Below are 24,032 nucleotides of genomic sequence, written 5' to 3'. Positions count from 1 at the left end.
CCGCCATCGGCTTTGTGTCGAGATTCTCAGGCAAGACTGCAGTTTCGATTCTTTCTGAATCACGTCGGTTGCCTCCTAGGAACGAATCCGTCACGGAGGAATGACAGAAGTCGCGCAGGCCCGTCAAAACTTTTGAACTTTCGAAGGAAAGGCAACAGACAGTGAATCACTATTATTATCCAACCCATAATGGGTGACGCTATATCCAAGGCGTTCGTCGAGGGTCGAACACACAAATTTATAGTACAGCTGTCAAATTAAAAATATGTCTTGTAAGCTGTAGCCCTTATTCCTCACGAAAAGTTCAAACCCGAAATGTGTAAGAAACTAATACAAATGTGTTCAGTATGTTTGAGCTAATTTACAAGGTTATCAATGCGCCAATAAACCTAACAGTAACGTTTGAATTTTAGACGGTAACTTCGTCTCTTAAAAAGTAAAGTTTGAGAGAGATTCTCCTTGCAGCGTTAAGTCAATTCTTTTACTTACGTAATACGTAAAACTTGCCAACACTGAAACATCAAATGATTCGTAAAATAACGAACAAAAATTTCAGGAATTGTGCACAGCCTAGCCTAGTCTTAAGTCAGTCCCACACTAGGAAGAATCTTCTCCAATATCAATTTACGTCACTAATCCGCAACGATGTCGTGAAATTAACAAGGGCAGACAAAGAAGCTAGAGAGTCTCTGAGAAATCCACTTTGATGCAACTTCCGTGCAAGTACTGGCCACAACTGTCGCATCCCAGTCAATCTTCTCCATCGTCGTCATGGCACACTTTGCAGACGTTGATATTTCTCCTACAGCGGACGGAACATACATTTCATTATCATTCATTTAAATATCGCTTCTTCTTTATTGGCTCAGGTCTCTTACTTTGACTCTTAACTCTATATCAGGATCAAACCTGATGCTTAGCAAGATCAAAGGATATACAGTTTGGAAACAAGCTGTGACCTAGGTTACTTACTCGTCGATGTTATCGTAACAACAGCCAAACACCATAGACGTTATTCATGCACGTTAGGTTGTTATGTCCAAAGCTGCATCTACACAGGATTCTTCGCACAAACATCTCGCAAACTGAAAGAAACGATCGAAGATGACAATCAGTCATTGGGAGAAATGAGTGAAGAATACGCAATATTCCTTAGATTCCTTGAGGCAGAAACTAATGGTTGTTAAGATATAAATAATCGAATGCACTTTTTCCAGCGGCTAACGTGTCGAACGATAATGTTCGTTATTTTGTGAGGGCAAAGGTTTCGTACCTTAACACCTCATGCCATAGTAACTTCTGTATTAAACTTAAAATTGAGACTAAATATCGCGTGTGGGTGCCTAGTGAGTTAGCTACTTACGAGACAGATGAGAATTCCGCCGTTGTACCCATCCTTCTGTTTTAAGTGCACCGGCTCGATGCGAGGCCATTATAGAGAAAGCCAGCCCGCTTGGGTGTCAGCGACTTCACTACAAATTATAATGACAAGCAAGTAAAGGTTTACTTTTCTCAAAGTAACTGCCGTTCTGAATTAATGGACGGGTTTTTTTCACTTGCGACTTTATAACTTTACACTTGTTATAAGCACTGAAAGTATAAATTCAGCATGCCTATCATGTTCGCTCTTCTGTTGGCAGAACAGGACAAGTTAATTAGTCATGTCTACATTATTTAGTCTCAACTTATCTTATCTAACAGTGATGCGGGAGGAGGATTTGTGAAGGGACTTATTTCTCATTGAACAGTTTCTGCCAAAGGGTCAAAGTAGTACCTGGTCGCTGTCGATTTGTCCAAGACCTTCAAGAAAAGAGGTTAGGGTTCTTCGTTTCATCTCAAATATACCTTTCCTTAACCACATTTGCTAAGAATTGGTTATCTCTTTCAGCAAACCACTTCAGTAAGTTATAAAAAAAGCCTACCAACACAATCTCGTGGTTTCCAGATTTTACGATCGGAACAAGTATCCTGGTAACATTTGAGAAGCTTTCTCCTGACCAACCCAAACGCGTACTACGTGCAGGTTTAACAATTTCAGCCAAAGTGCTGTCTGCACAAAACAGGCCATTTTATAACATAACCAAAGTAAAGCGCGCGCTCTGATTGGTCAATTTAGCGTTCCCCATTTGCCCATGGGTGTACGCTGCTGACGTGAGCAAATGCAAAGACTATTTTTCCGCGCGCGCTTGTTTTTTCTGGTCGCGTAAGATTTGTTAAATAAACGGGAACTCTTTAGCTACAATGTGTTAATGTTATGTTATAAAACAAATGGTAAACACCACAGCGTACACTATTGAGTTATGGATGCACTTGGGAGGTTTGCTAAGCACTCAAGAAGCTAGAGTCGCTCTCGGCTATCGCCTCGAGCGACTCTTACGCTTCTTTCGTGCTTAGCAACCTCCCGCGTGCATCCATAACTCAATAGTGTACGCTGTGGTGTTTACCATTTGTTAAATACTGTTGGGTCAATTTCCATAGCATAGCTTCCACAACCTGGTATAATAGAAGAGGCACAAAAATGAGACAAAGTCCTCCACCTACAAGGCGATTGTTCTTGATTTAAAAGAATTTTAACAGAATTTAATTCGTTCGCCACGGGAATGGCAGGAGAAAGGAACAGAACTTTCGTCCCAATTGACACCTAACCCCTTTGTACCCACCCATCCCATCCCAGGGGAGGACATCCATCACACAGTAATCTCGTGTGTGGGAAATTAACGTCTCCCACCCCAATCCTGCAGGAGATGGGACCTCCATTTATTCGTCCCTATCCGAGAAGACTAGAATATCTAACCATTTCTTGATGTTATAGAAAGGTAGCAAATTCTTCTCAATTATTTTAAGACCTTGAGTGTTGGTCCGGCCAGGGCTCGAACCCTCGACCTCCCGCACAACAGTCCAGCGCACTATCCATTAGCCTAACTGGATCTATAAAATAATGTTTTATGTCGCAGATTATTTTATGAACATGCTACCTTGTCTACGAGCCAACCCCCGACAAAGTCCTTAGTAGAGCTCGTCTCCAAGGAGTGTTGCACGGCCACATGCGGAGGAAGAAGTGACCATAGGTCACCGACCGTTAGTGTTGAAGCTCCGATCTCAAGCATGACGTGGTGTATCCCTAGGTTAACTCTCTTGCATTGATCATGGCGAAGAATTCGCGACATAGGTGGGCGGTCCTATTTTCAAGGGTTCGAAATCCGTCAATCAATGATTCCTCATCAGTGATTTCTTATTGGTTCACGGTTGCCATGGAGGGGAAGGAATTTCATATCTGGGCTCATGGAAATGGCTGCCGTGGTGAAGAGGTCGAGGTGCACACTCAGCAAGAATTTTTATCGAGACCTCGATAAGTTTTCAACCAGCTACTGCTTGATCCCAAACGTACTGCAATTTATTTTTCAGTGCATCGCCATTTATAAAAAACTCGATTTTCTCTCCACTTTGAGCTTTGTCAGACATTTTAAGCTAAATTGACCCCAAAACAACACAAAACCCGCCAGCATTATAAGAACTGTAGTAATAATTAGAATTCTCCCGCTTTTTTTAGCGAGAGACTGCGCTAAAAGGAAAGGCTACTAAGCCTATTTAAAGAAAAGATGGCGTTTAGATAAACAGTAATCTTGCTCTTCAAACAAGGAACGTTCTTTTACTGTTTTGCTTCCATTACCAACTTATTCCCTTCACAAGGCAAGTGAAAAATGGTCAAGTTTTCTCAGTTGAAAAAACCGCAGAGGATACAACTAACTGTTTTACGTAAACCGCAGTGGAAACAACTGCTAAGGTGGGTATTTTTTTATATTCAGTTCAAGTAGCACCGTTAGTAACCGAGAGAGATGGAAACCGAGGTGAACATAAGGTTACATGCGAAATATTTTCACTTTTCTTCTAATTCTCACTTAAGCTCACTACAAAATAATACGCCAAGTGTCGATCGCCACTGTGCACGCCTGTCGCGAATTCTTCGCCATGAAGACGCGTGACAGGGTCACATTTCCAAATTCGCTGTGGGCCATCTAAGGTATTGTCTCTGAAAGAGACAGAAACGAAAAATAGAAACAACGGGGAAACTTGCTGAAGCATTACCTCCTTAAAATCACAGAGCTTAGCCTGATAAATGATAAATCTAACCGTGTACTGTTTGTTGCTTGCTCGGATTCTTCAGAAATTGTATTTCCTGTTTTTTTTCCCCGGTCACTGTCCTCGCTACCCAAAGTCAAGTCCACAATTACTTCCTCAGTTTGCTGAAAAAAATGATGAACAGTTTAAGCGGTAGGAACGTTTTTTCTATTTTTATGCGATGGAAAGAATGATCTGATCACATAGAGGAAAACTAGTTCCCTAAGTTTTCCCGTGTAAATGCTTCCTATTTCTTTTTAAGATGACTAAATAGGTTGTATTTAAGTTTAGGTATCTATATTTTTATCGTTAAGTTACCTAGCTCATCATCTTTCGGCGTCCTTCAAGTTTGTCTGGCAACACGATAGGTGTAGAAGTCCTCTTCTTCCATTTCCTCCCTTTAGGTAGCTTTTTGTGGAACACCTGGTGGTATTCAACTTGATTTAGTTTTAATTTCTTCTTCACTGGACTATTTCTTAGAAGAAGGCCATGATTGTTGGGACAATTTTTTGTCAGCATGTCGTAGACCGGCTTTACACCACTTAATGCCTCCCTGAGTATGTTGTTGTCATCTACGAGAAAAGTAAATTCTTTCACAGCGTTGAGTTGCTCTTGAAGGTTCTTTCTCAGTCTTGCGCTGAGGGAAGGCTGACCAGTTTTAACCCCTTCAGTTTCTCTTCCGCTAACTTCTGTTTCTTTGATGTCCTTAGGAGTTTCCTTGATATCTGGCAATTCTGACAGGCTGCTTTTACTAAAAGCATCTTCCGTGTCTTCAATGGAATTGTCTTTTCCTATATCATCGGCAAGCAATCAATCAATCAATCAATCAATCAATTTATTTAACGTGGTCAGAACGCTTAGCTAAAAGCTAGTTTACAGGTACGCCACGAAATAAAAAGAGAAAAGGAAATTATAAAGCCATGTGAAGGTATATAAATTTAACTAAATTAAGAATTGAGAACTAGAATATATAAAATGTAAAATGTAATAATTAAAAACAGGCTAATATTAAAATATAAGAATTTAATAATGTAGTCACCGAGTTGAAATATAATTAAAGATAGATCCTCATCGCGCTAGAGTCCCGTGAGATCTAATGTTTTTAAGTAATTTTTAAAACTAGTAAATGTCTGTATCTTTCGAGACTCGTCCGGTAAAGCGTTCCATAGTTTCGATGCAGCATATCTCCATGATCTTAACCCGAAGGTTGTTGATTTTACTTTTGGGAGGTCCAGTATTGTGGTGCCCCTAAGATTATAAGTGGAGCACCTAACTGTTATAAGATCACGTAAGCTTTTTGGTCCTGCATCACTAGTTAATATCTTAAAGACAGTGGACAAAATTTTCGCTAATCGCTGTTCACGAAGACTTGAGAGACCGATACGCTTACAAAGTTCCTCATAAGGGGAGGACTTATCTCTAAAAACAAAACGGAGCGCACGTTTGTTCACCAACTCTAACTTGTCAGCTGACTTCTTATTAAATTACTATATCATCGGCAAGCAGTGGTGCATCTTCTTCACCGGAGACAGGGAAACTAACATTCAAATATTCGGTGTCGAGAGTGATGAATACACTGGTTTTATAGTCCCCTGGAAGAGCATTTAAGTCCCACTCTTGAAAGGCTTTGAACACCGCGGAGAAGTGTTTACAAGGGTATTGGGACTTCTGCCACGCTTCACAAGTGCACTGGCTTGGGATTTTTATCTGGACAAGATGTTTCTGCTTCGACTTACTGGAACTTTTCACGTTATATTCACCTTTCTGGAAATTAACGGAGGATAAATCGCCATCTTGGTATTCACCTAGTCGCTGATAGCGAGATTTCAAGCAGAGCTTCGCGAATTGCAGGGGTCTGTTTTGCAGGTAAGCAGGAACAGAGGAAATGTACCTTCCATAAACGCTACTGAATTTCAAATTGCTTCGCAGGTAGTGCTGATAGGAATCCGGATAAATGATTCCACTAAAATAGTTGCGATACCATAAACGGACTTGTTAAATACTCGTATTTAAATACTTTGTTCTGTGCTTCAATTCCGTTGTTGGTACTTACTATGTTGATTACCTGCTGTTTACGAAAAGCCTGGACCAATCGAGAAGTATATGAAAGCCAGGTGTTTTCAACATATTTCTTCAAAGTTTCGTGATCGTTGTAAACGTTGGATTTTCTAAGCGCCTCTACTCGCTCTTTAAATTGATCCTCTGAAGATGCGTAGCCTATGCCTTTTATAAATTCTAGAAACATTTCTTGTTCTGCGGACGATAGATTATTCTTCTTCGATCTTGCCCACCGCCGAAGAGCCTGTAGGCTATGAAAGTCGCAAATGTATGCCACACTTCCAGAAAACTGTTCTTCGACTGCAGCTATTCAGTTTCAGCGGTCGAGTAATCCACTATAAAGAATTCGGAATTCCAGGTTGGATTCCACTGTCTTATAATGGCTAGTGTTTCACTGATTGACGCCTGGCTCTCTGTCTAGTACATAAATTCTGCTACAACTTTACATCCCACGTTTGTGTGCACACAAATAAAGAACAGAGGTATGGCATACAAGGTAGTTTTGTAGGTGGCATCCATTAATGCTAGCTTGCGGCCGTATCTCACCAATAATCTCTTTTGCCAAGTTTCTTGGTGGACGAAAAGATATAATTTCTCTTCTGAGGAATCTGTTTCAATTCCTTTGTCTGATGGCTCGTCCCGTGGTCTGTAAAAGTACATCGATTGGGGAGATTGCACCAATCTTCAATCTTGTGGCGGAGAGACTCTTGGTCGTCATTCGAGTACTGCGCTGAAATTTCCCTTGCAATGCGATTGCGAAGGTCTTTACGACTGGGATAGTGTCGTCGGTTTGTCTTCCGCGGCTTTTTTGAATCAGGGACATCGCAAAAGAGCTTTCTTTCTACAAACTGGTCGAGACAATGTTTTACTTCTCCAAGGTTAGTGATACTTTTCTTAACCAACTCCAATAATTTCTCCAGGATACGTTTGTCCACATATTGGCCAATCGTCGCTGCTGCTCCAAGAGGATGGTAAAGGTGAATGACACTTAGGAGAATCTTGACATAAAACATTGTTATTGTGCGCAGAGATTCCCCTTTGGATTGATTAAATATCTCTTTATCCAGCCGTTTGAGTTTGCTTCTTTTGGCCATTGCGAGGCTGTTAACTGTTGTACACTACTCAAGGTCAACATCACAGTCGACAAATACCTTCACACAGCGTATTTGAATCTCAGCGGGACAATCTAGCTTCTGGGTGTTTTGTAAGCGGAGGCGACTTGTCGTGGAGTAGTCGCGAAACGTGCTCGCTTTCGAAGTGCAGTTACCCTTCCCATCCTGATGCAAGTGAAAAAAATTAACCAGATCAATTAAGACTAAATGGCTTGCATTCGACTTTCCTTTTTTTTTCCTTTTGTTTTGGCGTCACGCTTCAGATTTTGGGGTTATCACGCATCACGCGTGATTGGTTAAAAAAACCCTCCGTGATGTGTGATTTCATAGAAAAGATCAGCGTGATGTGTGCTTATACCCTCCCTCCCCCCTTTACCACCCTCTTCACAACTCTGTTTGCTCAGGATTACCGAACAGTACAGGTATGCTTTCTATGAAAGCTTCTGTGACAGGTCAACATGGCGTGACAGCCAGGGTCAAGACCTTTTGACATTAGGTGAAATCAAATCGAGCAAAGCATTCCCTCCGTATGCGAAAAGCTGAAAGGATTCCTTCCCTGAAATACCTAACAAACTTATAATAGTTTCGCGGGATATGCAAAAATCGAATACTACTGATGCGTTTGATTACACTTCAAACTCTGTTTTCAAAAGGAATTCTCACCTTTGTTGGTCCGTGGAGGCAATGCCGAGTTTCATTGCTTACGATGGTAAATGGTTTGCCGAAAAATTGGATCGGTACATCACCACCATTGTGTTCAAAGACGGGAGATGCTTTAAATACATAATTTGAAAAAGCATTTCGGTATACTAGGTTACGCCCTTAAAGTTTTTTCGAGGGGCTTTATGAAACATTTTTAAATATTTCAACACTTTTCCACCGGTGCATTGCGTAAGTTTCTACAAAAGATCAAACGATCAGGTCTCTGTTAGGTCCACTCCCAATTGACAAAGGCAAAAAACCAGCTAAAAAATTAAAGAAACTGCCAACCATTTTTCGAAAACCTCATGTGATTTAACTCCTTTGAGTGCAAAGCCTTATTTACAAAGCATGTGGAACTGAAAAGAAACCTCTCGAGGATATCCTCGAACTCGTCTCTTTTCCCATCGATATAACCCAAGAAGTACTGGTTTTTAACAGAACAATTTTCAAGGTTTTCCTCAAGGAACTCAATCTCCGATTTGTTTAAAGACGATTGAATAGTCGCTGCCATCATTACGCATTCTAGTGTCTTAGTCAAAAACTGTTTTCAGTTTTAAATGTCATCCTTTCGCGGGCTGACCAAACTTACCGTTTACTCTTACCATCGACGAACGCCTTCGGTAGAGCGTCACCCCAACTACACTCCGTAGAGTACAAATAACGCCACAGACGAGTACAAATATCACGCGGTATCTGTACTCTAGAGAACCGGTTAGACAGGTTTTCTCGCATCGCGCAAGCGAAGAATTGGATTGAAGTTACGAAAAAGAAATGGCGGACAATTTGAATCATATTTCTAACGACGAAGAGTCGGAATGGCTGGCAAATGTAAATCCACGTTTATTAGATGAATCGTACGAGGAATAACAGCTAGACGACCGAGAAATTTCTTCATTTTTTGAAGGAAATAGAAATAGAAACAGCAACACGACAACTCGCCAATTCCGTTCCGCTTTGCATACTTCTTTCACGCACTCCCCGTGCAGTAAATATCCGCGAAATTCGCCCGCACTGAAATAAAAATTTGGCGTGTTGGATAATAAATAACTTATTAGACCTTTTGTTGTGTAGTATCGCTTAGTATTTTTTTCTCGTTATTTGTATTTTGAGTTACCCTACGGGCTCGTCAAAATACGGCACAACTCGTAAAAATACTCAGAGATACTACGCAACAAAACGTCTAATAAGATATATTTATATTCCACATATATTCACGCTATCACCAAAGCTGTTCCCTCGACCGTGACAGGATGCAAATGACTCATTTTTTGTTCTACGATCATGAAGCAACGCAATCAGAGCGTTACGGCATCTTGCTGCCTCCAATAGACTGGGTTCGACAGAAGCCAACCGTAACTAGGAAGTAGCTGAAGTCCGGAGGGATAACAGCGTCAAAATGATGTAAAACTTGCCTCAAACCGATCCGTTTATCACCACAAAGGCATAATATAAGTGAGTATGAAGGTTTTTTAAATTGAAGACGAAAGAAAATCGTTACACGACAGATTGTATATGCGTAACTTCTGTTCTCAAATTATACTTATCGCGAACGATCAAATATCTTTGTTTTGGGTTATTTCTTTATTGAAAACAAATACAAGCCGTACTCACTTCTTTAAGTTTTGTTTAGTGTCCCTGTTGATTAATCAAACATCTTATTTCTAGGAACTATTCGAATCATTCTCCATGGTAAATGCAAATTTCTCTATTTTTCTTTCGAAGTCAAAACCGAAAGCTAGAGACTCAACCGTGAAAATCTTTACTGCGTTATATGAGGCAATTATAAAGAAGTCGCCGCTTTAAGGACTAGAAATTTGTACTATCACTGTGAACAAGGATACAGACGTTAACGGGTGTATTTCTTTGTTGCGACGATAGCATTGGAGATCGGTGTATTCGTTCAGAAGGGAGTCCTTCTTACTCACTCTCGTAATTACAACTTTGTAAAATCTTATTACGAATGAACTTAGATCTAAATCTCGACACAAGGAGTCGGGAAAGGAAAGTGAAAGGAGAATTCTCAATTAAGGATACGGAAAATAATTAAAACGATTGTAAAAAAAAGAAAAAAAAACTTCTGAGAATTTGGCTTTCTCGGAAAAATCGGATGTAGGTAAACAGTAATTATATTTCATCTTGAACAGCTTAGTCGCGCACATTACAGGATCACACGCTAATTTTTCTGTGTTGGCGAAATTTTTGTCGAGAAATACTGGCCTGTCTTTAGAACATCGCCGAACTACTGATCAATAGAAAAAGTTGATTCGATTCAGAGTGTCGAATATCGAATTGAATTAAACAAAGTCTTCTTGTGGTATGGAGTCTTCTTATCGAATAACTAAGCGAAGCTACACAATCTTTCCGACGAACTGAGCGGACGGTAATGAAATAGTCGACGCCACGGGCTAAGTGTTTCCTTTATCCTTAGCTATTCTTACGCTGTATCATTATTGGTTAAATCTTACCTTAACTTGCGTCTTATTCTGAGCTATTCCAGGTTGCCATGATTGGCGTGATAGGCTTTCGATGTCTTCGATTTGATGCGACTGAAAAGTTTAGAATTTTTATTTTTTGTGTCGCAGCCGTTCTGTGTCAAAGCACTTCTGTTCACTAACAGAGACTTAAATTCCACCATTTATTTAATAGGAAAGCCAATCCAGCAGCTATTGATGATTTTTTTCTAGTATTCTGGATTGTTGTATTTTAAAGAGTGTGAAGCAAATTTGATGGGACAATGACATAATGACAAACAACACGACCAGTTTTGAAAAAAATACAACGTTGAAATCATTGCCACATCTTCTACAATTCACAGCTGCTTAGTAGCGTCCATACCTGCCGATTGGTCAGAAAGAAGATTTGAGAATACACTGCAGGGTTTGATTCAAGTCAGAACACATTGCATTTCAAGTTAATCTTCTTTTGTTTTACGTGTGTTTTATGGGAAAGTTGCTCTTCTATGTTGCACTTTAATTCGCGTCATTTGTGTTTGGTACCCAAGATAGGTGCTAAGGTTTGCGTTCCCCCTAGTGTTGTCTTTGCTGTTTATCAAGCGGTTGTCGTCTTGGGCGATCTCAATTTTGAGACGTATATATAAAAAGTCACGTAAGCAAAGTCACTCGTTTGGAATCTCCCGCGAAAATAATACCACCAGGTTTAATGAAATTTGAGCAGGATTTTCATATGAACGGTCTTCCCCCAAATTTTTTAATGATTCAGTGGTATTATTCTTCAGTTGTCAACTTGTAAAAGTGGTTCATTGGGGACAAAGTAGATCTTTTTTTTTTAGTGGTATTTATTTCACTCAGCTTTCTGCTTAAGTTCCTAGAGATGGGTGCCGAACATTCTATAGCTCTTAATCAGAGGCGTACGCAAGGAAGTCCCATTGACTCCCTGTTTGAGCGCGCTGTTCTTGATGCTCTTCGTGAAATAGCGGAGGAATCATCGGTGCCATCCGAACAGATTGAGCATGCGTGGGACCCCGAAGACTGCTCACCGAGGTTCCGAGTTTTGAGTGACAGGTTGACAGCTCGAAGACTTCCCTCACCTCTCACCACAGATGGCATTAGAGGTACTCAAAATCTACACATTAACAATGATATAATTTTTTTTTTGTGTTTTGTTGAAATTAGTTGCTAATTTCAGGTTAAAGTGTCATGTCAAATCTACTGACTTTATGGTATGATTTGTGACTTAATGCCCATGGAAAAAGTTTCAAAATTTTCTGATTCAAAGAAATTAAAAACTAGGTCAAAACTGTTTTGCTTAGAATAAAATATAGCAAGAACAAGAAGACAAAATGAAACAAAGGAAACAAAACTGAAGAGCAAACAAACATACAAAAAAAGGCTTCCTGGATAAACTCTGAAAACTTCACCCCAATTATAATGAAATATGCATTGTAAAAAATCCATCCTGACAGGAAAAAAAGGATACATAGGAGGTCGACACGTGTGGGAAATAACGTGGGAACGAGACGAACGAGGCTCCTACGCGGTCATCGGAATCGCTCATCCCAAGGCCCCCCTTCAGTGTCTGGGTTACCTGCCACTGATTGGATCCAACTCAGAATCGTGGGGATGGAATTTAAGCAAGAACGTGACTTTTCACGATGGAAATGCGTCTCCTTATCCGGTGAATAATCCGGGATTTTTCGTTCCTGATACAGTTTACTGTATACTGGACATGGACAACCTTACTCTAAGGCGAGTAGCTAGTCTTGGTCTGCAACCACTTTTACGCAATCCACCGGTGCCTTTTTCTTTTTAAAGTGTTTGTTGTCTCCTGTAACATGGGGCTGTCTTAAGGTTGATACTGACAATAGATAGGAGTAACGTTTACTAGGTCCACGTCCATATAATTCATATCGCTTTTGGGTCTTCCTCAGTTTACTCCTCAGTTTTGGTTTGACAGCTATAGACTACAAATAAATGATCTAACATTTTCCCAGATATCGACTTTGATCTGATTTTGCTTATATGCTTAGGTATATATGCTTTGCGTTTATGCTTTGGTGAGTATCCTTTTTCATTCGGCAATAAATTATAACTTTCGAGTGCCGCTTTTGTATTTCCTGCGCAAGAATCGAGATCCCTTAGTTGTAAATTACGGACACTGTTAGAATAGACTTATCGTGCAAGTTTGATTTTAAAGATCTCTACTTCAATTTCAAGCTTTTATTTTTTTATGAGATTTTTTTCAACTTCTTGTGACTTCATAACTGTTTTGAATTCTGTACTAAATCATTGAAACCTTTTTTTCAGTTTTGCGACAGGGAACACACACCTCGGTGTGGCGTTTCGTAATTTGCCTCGCGATCGGGAGAAGCCTCTGTGCCCATGCGCAAGTGCGGTTTACGGCAACTGTGACATCAAAATGAGGTATATGGGAAGGGGAGGTAAGTTTCATGATTGAAATCTGCTATGATTTAAGCGATAATTGATGTCTTATCGAAGAAACAAGTTACTTGCCTTTTTTCAGAGATATTTTAATTGCTAAAGGGGATCAATAACCAAGAGTTTACTTCCAATATTTCAGATTCGAGTTGCTTACATCTGCTTTCATGATGAATCGTGATTCATGATGTAACTTTTAGTATTACCCTTCGACGACATTTATTTTAGTTTCGTGAGGTGTAAATTGGGCTTCTCCATTTGCAAAAAAGTTAATTGAGGGATCTTCAGACGAGTTTGATCAACTTGAATGGCTTGGTTCCCGAGATCTCGCTCCATTACTATCTTGCGTTCACTTGCGAAAGTGAGGCAGGTCGAGATCAGGGCTAAGAAATGTTCTCACTCCAGTTTAGTTTGACAACTGCGCCTTATTTGCCTTAGTGACGAAGCTAAAATTTACAATAATTTTGAAAACAAGACTGGGCTTCGTCGTTTATCTAATGTTTTCATCGTGGCATTAACAAAAGCATCTTTTGATTTCTTTGAAGACGCCTTTATTGCCAAGTTAGAAGAGTCAAAAGAGAAAGCTTCGCGCCCATCTACTTCCCCTGCAGTCAAGCCCTCACCGCAATCACCTGGTCGCAAGTCTCCTCTTCAGTCTCCAAGGACTACCTCTCCAACCCAAGCTCCAAGTTTCTCTAACGACTCAGCGAATTCCTCGGAGTCATACAAGTTCTCTCACAACTGTGGAGATAACATTGCTGTGATGCATGGGGGGAAGAAAGCCAGGAGGATCGAGTAAGAAAATATTTTCGTTCCTTTTAATAAGAAAAGAACTAACATTGCATCGAACGTTTCCCACTCGAATGTTATGTTTCCTAGTAACGACCACTGTAAATATTTGCAGTGCTCTACAGATTTTTAACAACGGAGTTGTGATAACTGTACAACCTTTGAAAGATGATGAGCTGTTTGAAGTGCGCTTGGACAGTAAAGTGCCAAAGTGGTTTGGCACTCTAGACATTGGAGCCACGACAGTCTCCCCCGAAGGCTTGGAATTTCCTACGTCCATGGATCGCTTTCGACAAGGCGTGACGTTTGCACTCTGCGGAAATAAAATACTAAATAATGGCAACAAAATGACAGAGATATCCAAGGACTTGAATGATTTGAAGGTATGTTACTATAATCAGCCACCATAGCCTGCGAACTTTGCATTTTTTTCTGCCTTGTAGTATTGCTATACACTTCCGTCACTCTACCCTCTATAATATGTTATTTTTCCACTCCACGACTGCATTACAACATCATTAGGGTCTAATAACTTTAGATTCCTTCATAAAACAGATGTCTCCATCGTGGAGGGCGGGGAGAGTTTGAAACTTTTGCGTATCATCTCGGCAACTCTACTTAGTCATCGTCTTAACTCGATCACTTGATATTCCTGGTAGCTTAGCCATCTTTAACCGTGGATCCATGCGGGTAATATTCTTCTTTTGGCATAGTATTTAGCAAATGTTCTCAGAGCCAGGAACTAGTGGTCATAAAATCAGCTTAACACTAGAAGGGACGTTGTCGCCCATAGTACGCTTGCCCTCACTTGAAGTTTTCCAATGCGAACATACAAAAAAGTACTTTTATTGAACTGTGAAACTCTTTGCCTAAACAGGTTGGAGATCGAGTGGGGGTGATGCGCAAGTCAGACAATTCCTTGCATTTTTTCATTAACGGAAGAAATGTGGGCAAGCAGGTCAAAACCCTTCCGCCTGTTCTCTATGGAGTTGTGGATGTATTTGGTCAAGCTGAAGAAGTAACTATAACTGGTTGGTATTTTTCCTCTTTCTTTTTTCCCCTTGCAAGATTGTCAAACACTTTTAAATCCTAATAGACTATTGGCTGAACTGAAGACTTAGAGTTTTGTCATGATGGCTGGGGATAGCCTATAAATGAATTTGAAATTTTCCAATTCATTGAGGAATGACTGAGTTTCTGCCCATCGTTCGCGAATCCAGGTTCTGGCATGCTCTATAGTATATGTCTGTCCAACCCTTGTTTAACTGCCTTCCATCTGTTAATCATTTTGTGGTCCTTTACTCCTTGTAGGTTTTTTTCTGATGCAGGTTGTTTTTCAAACTAATCGGTTTTTTTCCATTAGGTGGTACAGCGGAAACTCAAAGCAGTAACCAGGATGAGGTGGACTCTGTCTCCGTTATGGTGCGCATGAACAACATCATAAACATCATAAAAGATGGAAAGTTTGATGATATTTTGTCCGTAGTTGGAAAAGTGGCAAAAGATATTTTAGAGCCTTATTCCGAGACCGACGACAGGCAGCTTCGCATAAAGTATGGTGATCATTTGTCGGACATCAGTGCTCCTAAATACCTGACCATGCTTCTTCGCCGAGTGATGGATATGGGGATGGAGACACAAGCAGGGTGGCTCGGCATGTGCGTGATTCGTAGTGTATTTTGGAATTACGCGGACTCCAGCTTAAAATTGGCGAGAGGTTTGGGACGAAGTGGGTCACTAAATATTATGTTAGATGATTTGGACACCTTTGGCCCGAACAGTTCCAAAAATGAGGTAAAATCCAGTTGATTTGTTCCTTGACTTACTCTGCAGCATTAACTTAAAATAGTCTTCACCATACCTGATGATCTGCAAGATCAATTGTTCAAGTCCTAAACACTGATGTGAGATGTCAGAGTTACAGTGTACACTTGGAGACAAGAGAAATGACTGTGGGTAGCTATATCAGTCCTCCATCTCACATTGATATTGCCTCAATAAAGATGCCCTCTGTACTTCATGTTAAAATCCACAAACTTGTATAGGCATTGCATGAATGTCTTATACTTTTTGTCACGTGCTACTTACATTAAATACGTATTTTCAAACTATTTTGTTTTCACGTGTGCAATAGAGTATCCTGGGTGTGGCTTACGATAAATGATAAGTTCATTATTGCTTACCTTGCATTCAATTTTTAAAACACAGAAAAAGAAATTCCTGGTTTCTTCTGCGATGAATATCCTGCACAATTGCTCTAAGGCTGCAGAAAATCGTCAGATCCTGCTTGATGTAAGAGCGATTGAGAGGATTACGCCATTCCTGAAGGCAGATGATTTGGAAATTGCTGTGGCGGCAATATTGACCCTCGCATACATATCCTCCGATGAGCAAAAAAAGGGTTTGGAAGCAGAGAGTAAAGTGAGTATTATTTAAAAGCTCATTAGTGGCTAGGGAAGTGTCTTCTTTTGCATATTCCTAAAAATCATGTATGATAAAACAATTATAGAATTCGGGTTTCGCATGATATTATAAATGATTAAGTCTCGTGTGTGTTATCTGCCTCAACCTTCGGCTTTGGCAGATAACTCCGACTTCAGCATTGATATTTTATGATAATATGCTCAACCTGATCCAATAACTGCTTATCATCAATTCAACCGATAAAACCAAACTATAATGTAAAAGAGTGGTTTGTTTCATGAGAAACCAAATTTGTCAGAGAACTTTTTTTAGTGTATCTGTTGTTTGGTTGGAAACCCTTGGTATAATTGTAATTTTCTTCATTTTTTTAAGTGCAGAATCACCTCCAGTTTTAGGAAGACTACAAAATTTAAGTTTAAATCGTGGAACCTTCAGGAAAAAAATCTCACATTTTGATTGGCTTCCCCACTCGCTGTCTAATCCGCGATTGGTAGTGAGGAAAGTGGTTGGCCTTATGTTGTAAAATTCTAAGCAAGATCAAAGAAAATAAGAGCCTGTCTTGTAGATTTATACTAAATCTGATTGCAATCTGATTGCAATCTGATCGGCTTCGCCACTCGCTGTCTAATCTGCGATTGATAGGTGGGAAAGTGGTTGGCCTTATGTTGTAAAATTCTAAGCAAGATCAAAGAAAATAAGAGCCTGTTTTGTAGATTTATACTAAATCTGATTGCAATCTGATTGCAATCTGATCGGCTTCGCCACTCGCTGTCTAATCTGCGATTGATAGGTGGGAAAGTGGTTGGCCTTATGAGGTGCAGTTCTAAGCAAGATCATAGAAAACACGAGCCTGTCTTGTAAATTTTTGAGCGACTAGTAAATTTATACTAAACCCATTAGATTATTCCTTCGAGATTTGTATTGGTGATAGTTGATGAACAAACGCGCGATAGAAATCTCAAGTTCATAATGTAATTGTTAATTTGTTCAATAAGACTAACGAAGTCGTGAAAACGTGCAGAAGATTTAACTAGACTCAGTTTGAAAAGGCCGAAAAATTGAAAAACTTATAAGGTTAAACTTCAGATCAGAGAGGAGAAAAATCTGTTTGAGCTGAGTTATTGTTATAATCTTTACCAATTTTGTTGTTCATTAGGTAATAAGCTATCTGATTGGTATGTTGCGAAATGCACTGAATCAGTCCGACCTACAAGGAAGATTTGATGGGAGCACGTGGTCTGCTCAAGAAATCGCAGATGGTTTGGGTAACCTGGTGGTGAATGAAAAGAACATGGAGGTTATGCTGGAGAGAGATGTTGTTCTGTTAATGATATCACTCCTCGAGAAAGGTGGGGATACTGAAAAGGAGTGTGCAGCTAACACCCTTTGGATTGTCGCAAAGACATCGAAAGGGAAAGCAAAGATAAAGGAAACTGCAGCTGCTACAGAAGAGTTAACTCGCTTGAGCAAAAGTTCCAACCAGTCTGTGCAGGCAGCAGCCAAGAGGGTCCTTCTTGCGCTTAAGGAAACCACCTACACCCAAGGTGAAATTCCAATTAATATTCTTTGATTTATAACCTTCAAAACAGTAGAGTCATCTGTAGAAATTCGGAGATGAAAGAAATACTAGTTGATTGACAATTTCCAAAAGTGCAGAGGATGAATTGCTACACTTTAGAATTTGATTGTGAATCGTGGGTCTAAAAGAATTAACATTCTCCTACCCAAAATAATCATTTTACTAGGCTGAAATTTTTGCTATCGCTCCCTCAGACGTCCATTACGATAGGGTACCCGTGAGCGATAATGATCCTTGGCATTGATGGCTAGCTAGAAAAAGTCGACTCCTTGCTCGCAAGTACCATTCAAAAGCACTAACCCTTATTCATGTGGAACACACACAGCGTAAGCTGGCCTAGATCTCTGAATATTGGCTGAGGTAAACTTTCCTAACTTGACTCACCATCACCAGAAATCGGGGACACTTCGAGCCCGTTACGAAATGTCAGCGGTATATCGTATTGCAGACAATTCAACATGGCGGCGGTGGAAGTGAAGTGAACACGTAACTTTTTATTTTCGTAAAACCCCGCCAGAGAAAGGTCTGGTACTTTACTAACCCAGAAAGCCAAAGGAGACGTCAAAACAAGGAAAATGGCGGCCAAATTGTGCAGTTACAGGGAATTGTATCTTTCGTGTTCTTCCTTCCTAAAATTGGGGTATTTAAAAATGACGTATTGGGCTTTGGAGCTCTGTGAAAATACGAAGAGTCTCCCGGCTCAAGGAAAATTTGTGAGCTAACATATTCAGCCGTTTACGAGCGATTTAGTTGAGCAAATTTCTGCAGAATGCATATGGAACCACAGGTAACCCAGGCTCACTGTTTGTGTTGGTTAAATAGAGAGAACATATGGGGCGAAGTTTAGGTCTGGAAATTTGTTTGAAAATGGAAATAAAAATCAATGAAACTTACCATGTGGTGATTTGCTGTTGTCCTTAATATGTCCACGAAGTTTCGGGAAAAAAACTCTTCTTCACCTTTCCTTCATAGCACAGAGACAAGGTAGGAGGCTGACGGCTGCATCGGGGACCGATCGACCATAATCCAGCACATTTTTTTCGTGAAAATCCAGTCCAGTCGCCAAATAAACATGCCGTGCTCGTAGAACAAGAATAACACCAAACCGTGAATCCACTAAAGCAGGTCCAGCTTGAAACGCGAAGCCAGCAGGCTCCGTAAAACTTGTACGTTGACCAACTAGAATGTCGGCCCGAAACCGTTAGATCACAACTTGTCCAATTCAAACTGGCACTGAGCTCGGGGCACCTGGTGACGAGTATAATAAGTCCCCGTAGAGTGTTGGGAGTCCCAGATTGCTCAAAGGTAAAACTCACCGTCCGACTACACCCTCGGGAATATTGGCCAGAACCCATTCTTTCTCAACAGCCAATCACACGCCAAGATGGATAGATTTTGCGCGGGATTATCGTGGAGCTTCTGAGTTTCAAATATTCCCAATATTCCCGAGGGTGTAGTCGGACGGTGAGTTTTACCTTTGAGCAATCTGGGATTCCTCTCACTCCACGGGGACTTATTATACTCGTCACCAGGTGCCCCGAACTCAGTGCCAGTTTGAATTGGACAAGTTGTGATCCTAACGGTTTCGGGCCGCCATTCTAGTGGGTCAACGTACAAGTTTTACGGAGCCTGCTGGCTTGGCATCTCAAGCTGGAGCTGCTTTAATGGATTCACGGTTTAGAGTTATTCTTGTTGTACGATCCTGGCGTGTTGATTTGTCGACTGGATTGGATTTTCGCGAAAAAAATGTGCTGGATTATGGTCGATCGGTCCCCGACGCAGCCGTCAGCCTCCTAGCTTGTCTCTCTACTATGAAGAAAAGGTGAAGAAGAGTATTTTTCTCGAAACTTCGTGGACATATTAAGGACGACAACAAATCACCACATGGTAAGTTTCATTGATTTTTATTTCCATTTTCAAGCAAATTTCCAGACCTAAACTTCGCCCCATATGTTCTCTCTATTTAACCATGTGTACGTGACACAAACAGTGAGTCTGGGTTACCTGTGATTGAACTACGCAGTTGCAAATCTTCACAAGGTAGTCGAAGCAGATTTTAAGAGTTTGTATGGGAAAATGGAGTCAGAATTATGAGTTTACTCTTATACCTTGGGAAAAGGTAGGCTTGAATTTGAGTATTTATTTTTCGTAGCGATGGACGCTTTAACCAATGCAGGCTGCATTTCCAACTACGCAGCGAAAGAATATCCCATTCTTAGACAGCTATTTTGAAAAAAAAACAATCTTTTACCATACATTTTATCGGCGCCATTTTGCTTGTAACACGAGAACCGCCTCCGCCATATTGTCCCATATTTCTGGCAAAGACTTGCTTTCTGGTCTCGCAGGTTCAGCAAACAAACAGCCAAGAACACGCTGTGACTATCAGGAGAAATGCCGCACTTTCAAGTCATCCCTCAAGCTTTCAGGTAAAGGGCCTCTTTAATCAAACTTAATTCTAGAGCTGATGGAGATTTTGAAAGGTTGCTTCGCTGTTTTAAGGCAATGTTCTATGATTTAAGTAAATTTTACAGGTGAGTATGACTTTGATCCACTTGTACCCTTATGATTTTCTTTCAGACGTCTTTTTTGACCGAAAGTTCGACAGATGTTTCTGTACAGAGTGTCACGCTGCCCGAGGCGACAAACTCTACTACACTCGAGGGCAGCCAGCGAAGGACTACGGGATACCAATAGGATGGTGTCGGTTTGGACTCATGTAAGTTGACTGTGCTGACTAGTAGTCTGTGTCTTATAGTTATTTGGTAAAAATTGGTCAGTGTCAAACGCATTGTTCTTTTAGACTCTTTGGGCTGAAGTTTCACTCCTTTCGTTAACACTTTTGCTGTTTTTGTCTTTTGATACTTTTCGATATATCATCGTCATAATTGTTCTATTTTATTCTCAATCACTTGTAAGAGTAGAGCAGCAATAAAAGTACAATGAATAACTCAGTCACTTCCAGAAGTTACTTCAACGATTCCAAGCTATAAACCAAAGTTCCGTTCAAGGTTTGTACGGAACTATTCTTGAGTTTAGTTAGCGTCTTTTTAACCTCGAAGTGTCTTTTGCTTAAGTAACTGTCTTTGAAAAGTAAGATAAGACGTGATGGTAATCCTATTAAGTTTTTAGTTTATTTGGTTTCGAAATCGAAAACCTTCTTGGTCTCCATTTCTCACACCATTGGGGCTGTGTTGGCAGTATTAGATGTCATATTGTTTCGAAGTGATTGAGGTGTTACGGGAGTAATAAAAATTATGTAATTGTTTTTCAGGGTCCATCCTCGAGCTAAGGCTCTGGACGTGTTTAACAAATGGCACGTAGCATTTCATGGCACAAGAGTCGAAAGTGTAAACGCGATCCTGCAATGCGGTGATCTTCTTATCCCAGGCATGTAAATGTTACGTAAGTGTAAAGGGCCATAATAACAATCAGTTGGGGACCTCCTCTTAGGACGACAAACGGTATCACTTGTTTTTATCAAAGCCGATAGGCTCAACTGTTTACTTCAATTGTGATGTTTTTTCTCAATTTAATTAGTTCCTAGTTTTCCAACTTTTTTTCCATTTGGTCTTGAACATGTTTTAAGCTGTGTACAACATTGCTGTCCTTACAACCTCTTTAAATCTGACAAGACACCCTTTGTAACAAATGCTGTTGAGTGCAAGAGAACAAATTTTCTTGGGAAAAAATTATTTAACTAAATGTGCAAGTGTTAGTTAAGTATGAGACTCTTTCTTCAATTTCAAATTTTGTCTTCACCTTTCTTCCTTTGCTTATTACTTGTCCGATTAAATTTTTTGTGAAAATGGTTTGCTTTTTATTAAATATGTAGGCGATGTTGCACTCGGAGGAAGGAAATTAAGTGAGGAGGAGGGACATTTTAATGACGACAGAAAACCGACAGGGTTTGACACAAAACAGATCTTTGTATCACCGAGCGTGCGCTATTCGGGAGACAACTGTTATGCAAAACCCAAGAGGTAACCATGATGTTCATATCTACGTGCTTTACATATTACCTTATACTTCAGATTGTTTACGGGTTCAAATTTAATAGTCATGTTACTTTATCACAGGAAGAGGACTTTACCTCTCTCTCCTGAGTAGACCTTACAGAAGTACATACTAGTATCCCTAAGGACCTTGGAGAAGGTGTTGAAATCTTCTAGGAGAGGGGGCTCTTGGTAGCTTTTATTCTAAAACGGGTCTAGTGTTTAACTCACAATCATAACTATTCTCAAGTTTGGTCAAGTTTGTCTAAAGTTTTGCTCAAGGTGTATTAAAAATAGTAATAGTGAGAATGTATTGTAAGTTTCTAAACTCTAGTTCTTGAACATTTTTCTTAAAAAACGTTCGTGGTATGTTTAAATGGGCAAAGATTTCCTGGTGGGCGAAGATGCGAATGAGAGTGAATATCTTCTTCTATGAATAATTTATTGCTGCACCTCTCTTCATATATTTTAGTTTTGCCTACCCATCAACCAACAAAACTTACAGCACCAAGGCAGTTCTTCAACTCTGCATCAACCCAGACAGCTACCAAGTTGGACCTCAGACAATCGGTGCCACAGCTGAGATCGACCCGAAGTTTAGTAACCAGGAAATTGAATGGTCTACTAAGGAACGTGGCTCGATTATTCTTTACGGACTTCTGGTTAAACTCGATGAAGAGAACTAAGTTCCTTTTGGCAGTTCTTGCAGCACATCTGAACCTCTCCTCTGGAACACTTTCATTCAAGGGAGAAAAAATTTAGTCCCAATCGAAGAAGTCTCCTTTTAAACTCTTCACCAGAAGGGGCTTATGTATCTATGGGACACCAGGGTCGTAGCATCCATATACGGACGTACGCCCATGCGTACAGCTGAAGTCTGGAACTTTTTTTATTCCCTTGTAGCATTTGTCACAGTTACCATAAAATAGGACCGATTTTTAAATTTAGAGTTAAAAAGTTACTTGCTTGTGTGATTGTTTTTCCAGTACCTTTTTTACCCCTTTTTTGTTGTAGGTTACCGAAAACTTTAGAGATGGGTAAAATAAACAACTGACTGCATTTTCCGCTGCATTTATTTATAAAAAAGTTCCGCGGAAATAGTTGGAAGTGACACTTCCGAGACCCTAAATTTCAAACTTTTTCCAAGGGAACACGCTGCCAGACGCCCCCTAGTTTGGGGCGCCTTCGGCGCTCCCAATTTCCGCGCTGTGTGTACACCTTCAAAATCTCACGCAATGCCCCTGAACACTGCGTATTCTATCGTTCTCAAGCATAAACGCACGCACTGTTTTTACTCAGGCTCGGCCCGAGTCAGAAAATGCTGTTTTCGTTGTCATCACCGCTCTCAAACACTGTCACTTAAAATGAATAAAACACTTTTACCTTTGAAGAGCGTTGGTCAGAGCTTGTTGAAGGAGGATTAAAGTGGCCATCCAAATCTTTGAAAGGCTTCTAACTGCGACGAACAACAAATTTGACCTTCTCGAAAACCGGTCTAAAATTAAATACTAAAACTGACGAGGAGTGATAACTCGGATTAAGCGAGCAGAAAAGTTCCAACGAAGTCCAGAAAACGTGCGCTTGGGCGTGAGCAATGCTAACCTGGGATTTAAGTTAGAGCAATGCGTGCGAACGTGTTTAAGTGAGAATGCGATGGAGCCGTTTATCTTCCATGAAAGAGCTGGAGAAGAGCCAGTATAGATTGTACCTCAGGATAACTCATGATATTTTTGTATTCTTGTTAATGTGCCATGTTTATCGCTTGTCATCATCAAGAATCAATTTTCTTGGTATAGAGGTAGGGATTGCAATGTTTTGGGCATTTTTTTCTCCCGACGGAAGTAGGGAAGTCGGGTTGTACACTTTTGAAGTAGCCTTCAACGCCAGTGGTGTGCAAGGTGAGTGACGACTTAGTGCCCCTGGCGCGAGCTCCTAAGGGGTCTGGTGGAGGAGAAACAACTGCTGCCTAAAGCGGGGTTGCAACCCCCTCAAACCCTCCTTAGATCCGCCCATGATTATCACCTCTCAAGTAGTGGTTGTGTAAATGGGGCTTTAGAGGGTTGTATGAAATCCAGGTTTTAATTATTTCAATCTTTACGGAACTTTCTTGAAAATCTGTAAAACTACGCAGAGCAAAAAATAAATGGAATGGTTGCTTGCAGTATTACTCAGTACTACTCCCATCTTATAGCCGAGTATTTGGCAGGATAGTTAGGTATAACTGACTGTAAGCATGTCTCATGTACTGGAGCTCCATATTCATTTAAAGAGTCATCATCTTCATTTCTACTCAATTGGTCATCTTTCAAATTGCCTTTAAGTACAGTATCACTTTCAGAAATTACATTGTTTGATGTAT

The 24,032-nt window shown here is 40.3% G+C and overlaps 1 protein-coding gene and 1 long non-coding RNA gene across 4 annotated transcripts; one reads left to right on the top strand and one right to left on the bottom strand.

Moving 5' to 3' along the window:
• Window positions 1-121: 121 nt before the first annotated feature.
• LOC148735352 (uncharacterized) lies at window positions 122-2,058 on the bottom strand. The gene is made up of 3 exons (XR_015998422.1): window positions 1,364-2,058; window positions 973-1,085; window positions 122-802 (listed from the first exon to the last, which is right to left on the bottom strand). It is a non-coding gene; the product is annotated as an uncharacterized LOC148735352 (long non-coding RNA).
• A 7,235-nt stretch (window positions 2,059-9,293) lies between these two features.
• Window positions 9,294-22,732, top strand: LOC111338951 (neuralized-like protein 4). 3 transcript variants are annotated; one of them, XM_022945516.2, is made up of 15 exons: window positions 9,294-9,443; window positions 11,313-11,562; window positions 11,914-12,196; window positions 12,755-12,888; window positions 13,432-13,681; window positions 13,791-14,058; window positions 14,553-14,706; window positions 15,039-15,469; window positions 15,884-16,096; window positions 17,256-17,643; window positions 20,027-20,107; window positions 20,259-20,397; window positions 20,953-21,068; window positions 21,514-21,661; window positions 22,146-22,732. In XM_022945516.2, the coding sequence occupies exons 2-15, from the start codon at window positions 11,322-11,324 to the stop codon at window positions 22,357-22,359; spliced, it is 3,060 nt and encodes a 1,019-aa protein (XP_022801251.1). In that variant the 5' UTR covers window positions 9,294-9,443; window positions 11,313-11,321; the 3' UTR covers window positions 22,360-22,732. The 3 variants fall into 3 exon arrangements, with proteins under 3 accessions (XP_022801251.1, XP_088608204.1, XP_088608203.1); XM_088752077.1 differs by having other exon boundaries at window positions 9,323-9,443; window positions 11,300-11,562; XM_088752078.1 differs by lacking the exon at window positions 22,146-22,732 and having other exon boundaries at window positions 20,953-21,083; window positions 21,514-21,652.
• The last annotated feature ends 1,300 nt before the right edge of the window (window positions 22,733-24,032 follow it).

The sequence above is a fragment of the Stylophora pistillata genome, chromosome 3, assembly GCF_964205215.1.
Source record: "Stylophora pistillata chromosome 3, jaStyPist1.2, whole genome shotgun sequence".
Lineage (NCBI taxonomy): Eukaryota > Metazoa > Cnidaria > Anthozoa > Scleractinia > Pocilloporidae > Stylophora > Stylophora pistillata.
This window is presented reverse-complemented; position numbering and strand designations above follow the sequence as displayed.

Excerpts from the sequence above, each read along its gene's own strand:
- LOC111338951 (XM_022945516.2), top strand. The coding sequence starts at position 11,322 with ATGGGTGCCGAACATTCTATAGCTCTTAATCAGAGGCGTACGCAAGGA. Across the intron at positions 17,644-20,026 it reads GGAAACCACCTACACCCAAG|GTTCAGCAAACAAACAGCCA; the intron begins GTGAAATTCCAA and ends CTGGTCTCGCAG. Across the intron at positions 21,662-22,145 it reads TGTTATGCAAAACCCAAGAG|TTTTGCCTACCCATCAACCA; the intron begins GTAACCATGATG and ends CATATATTTTAG.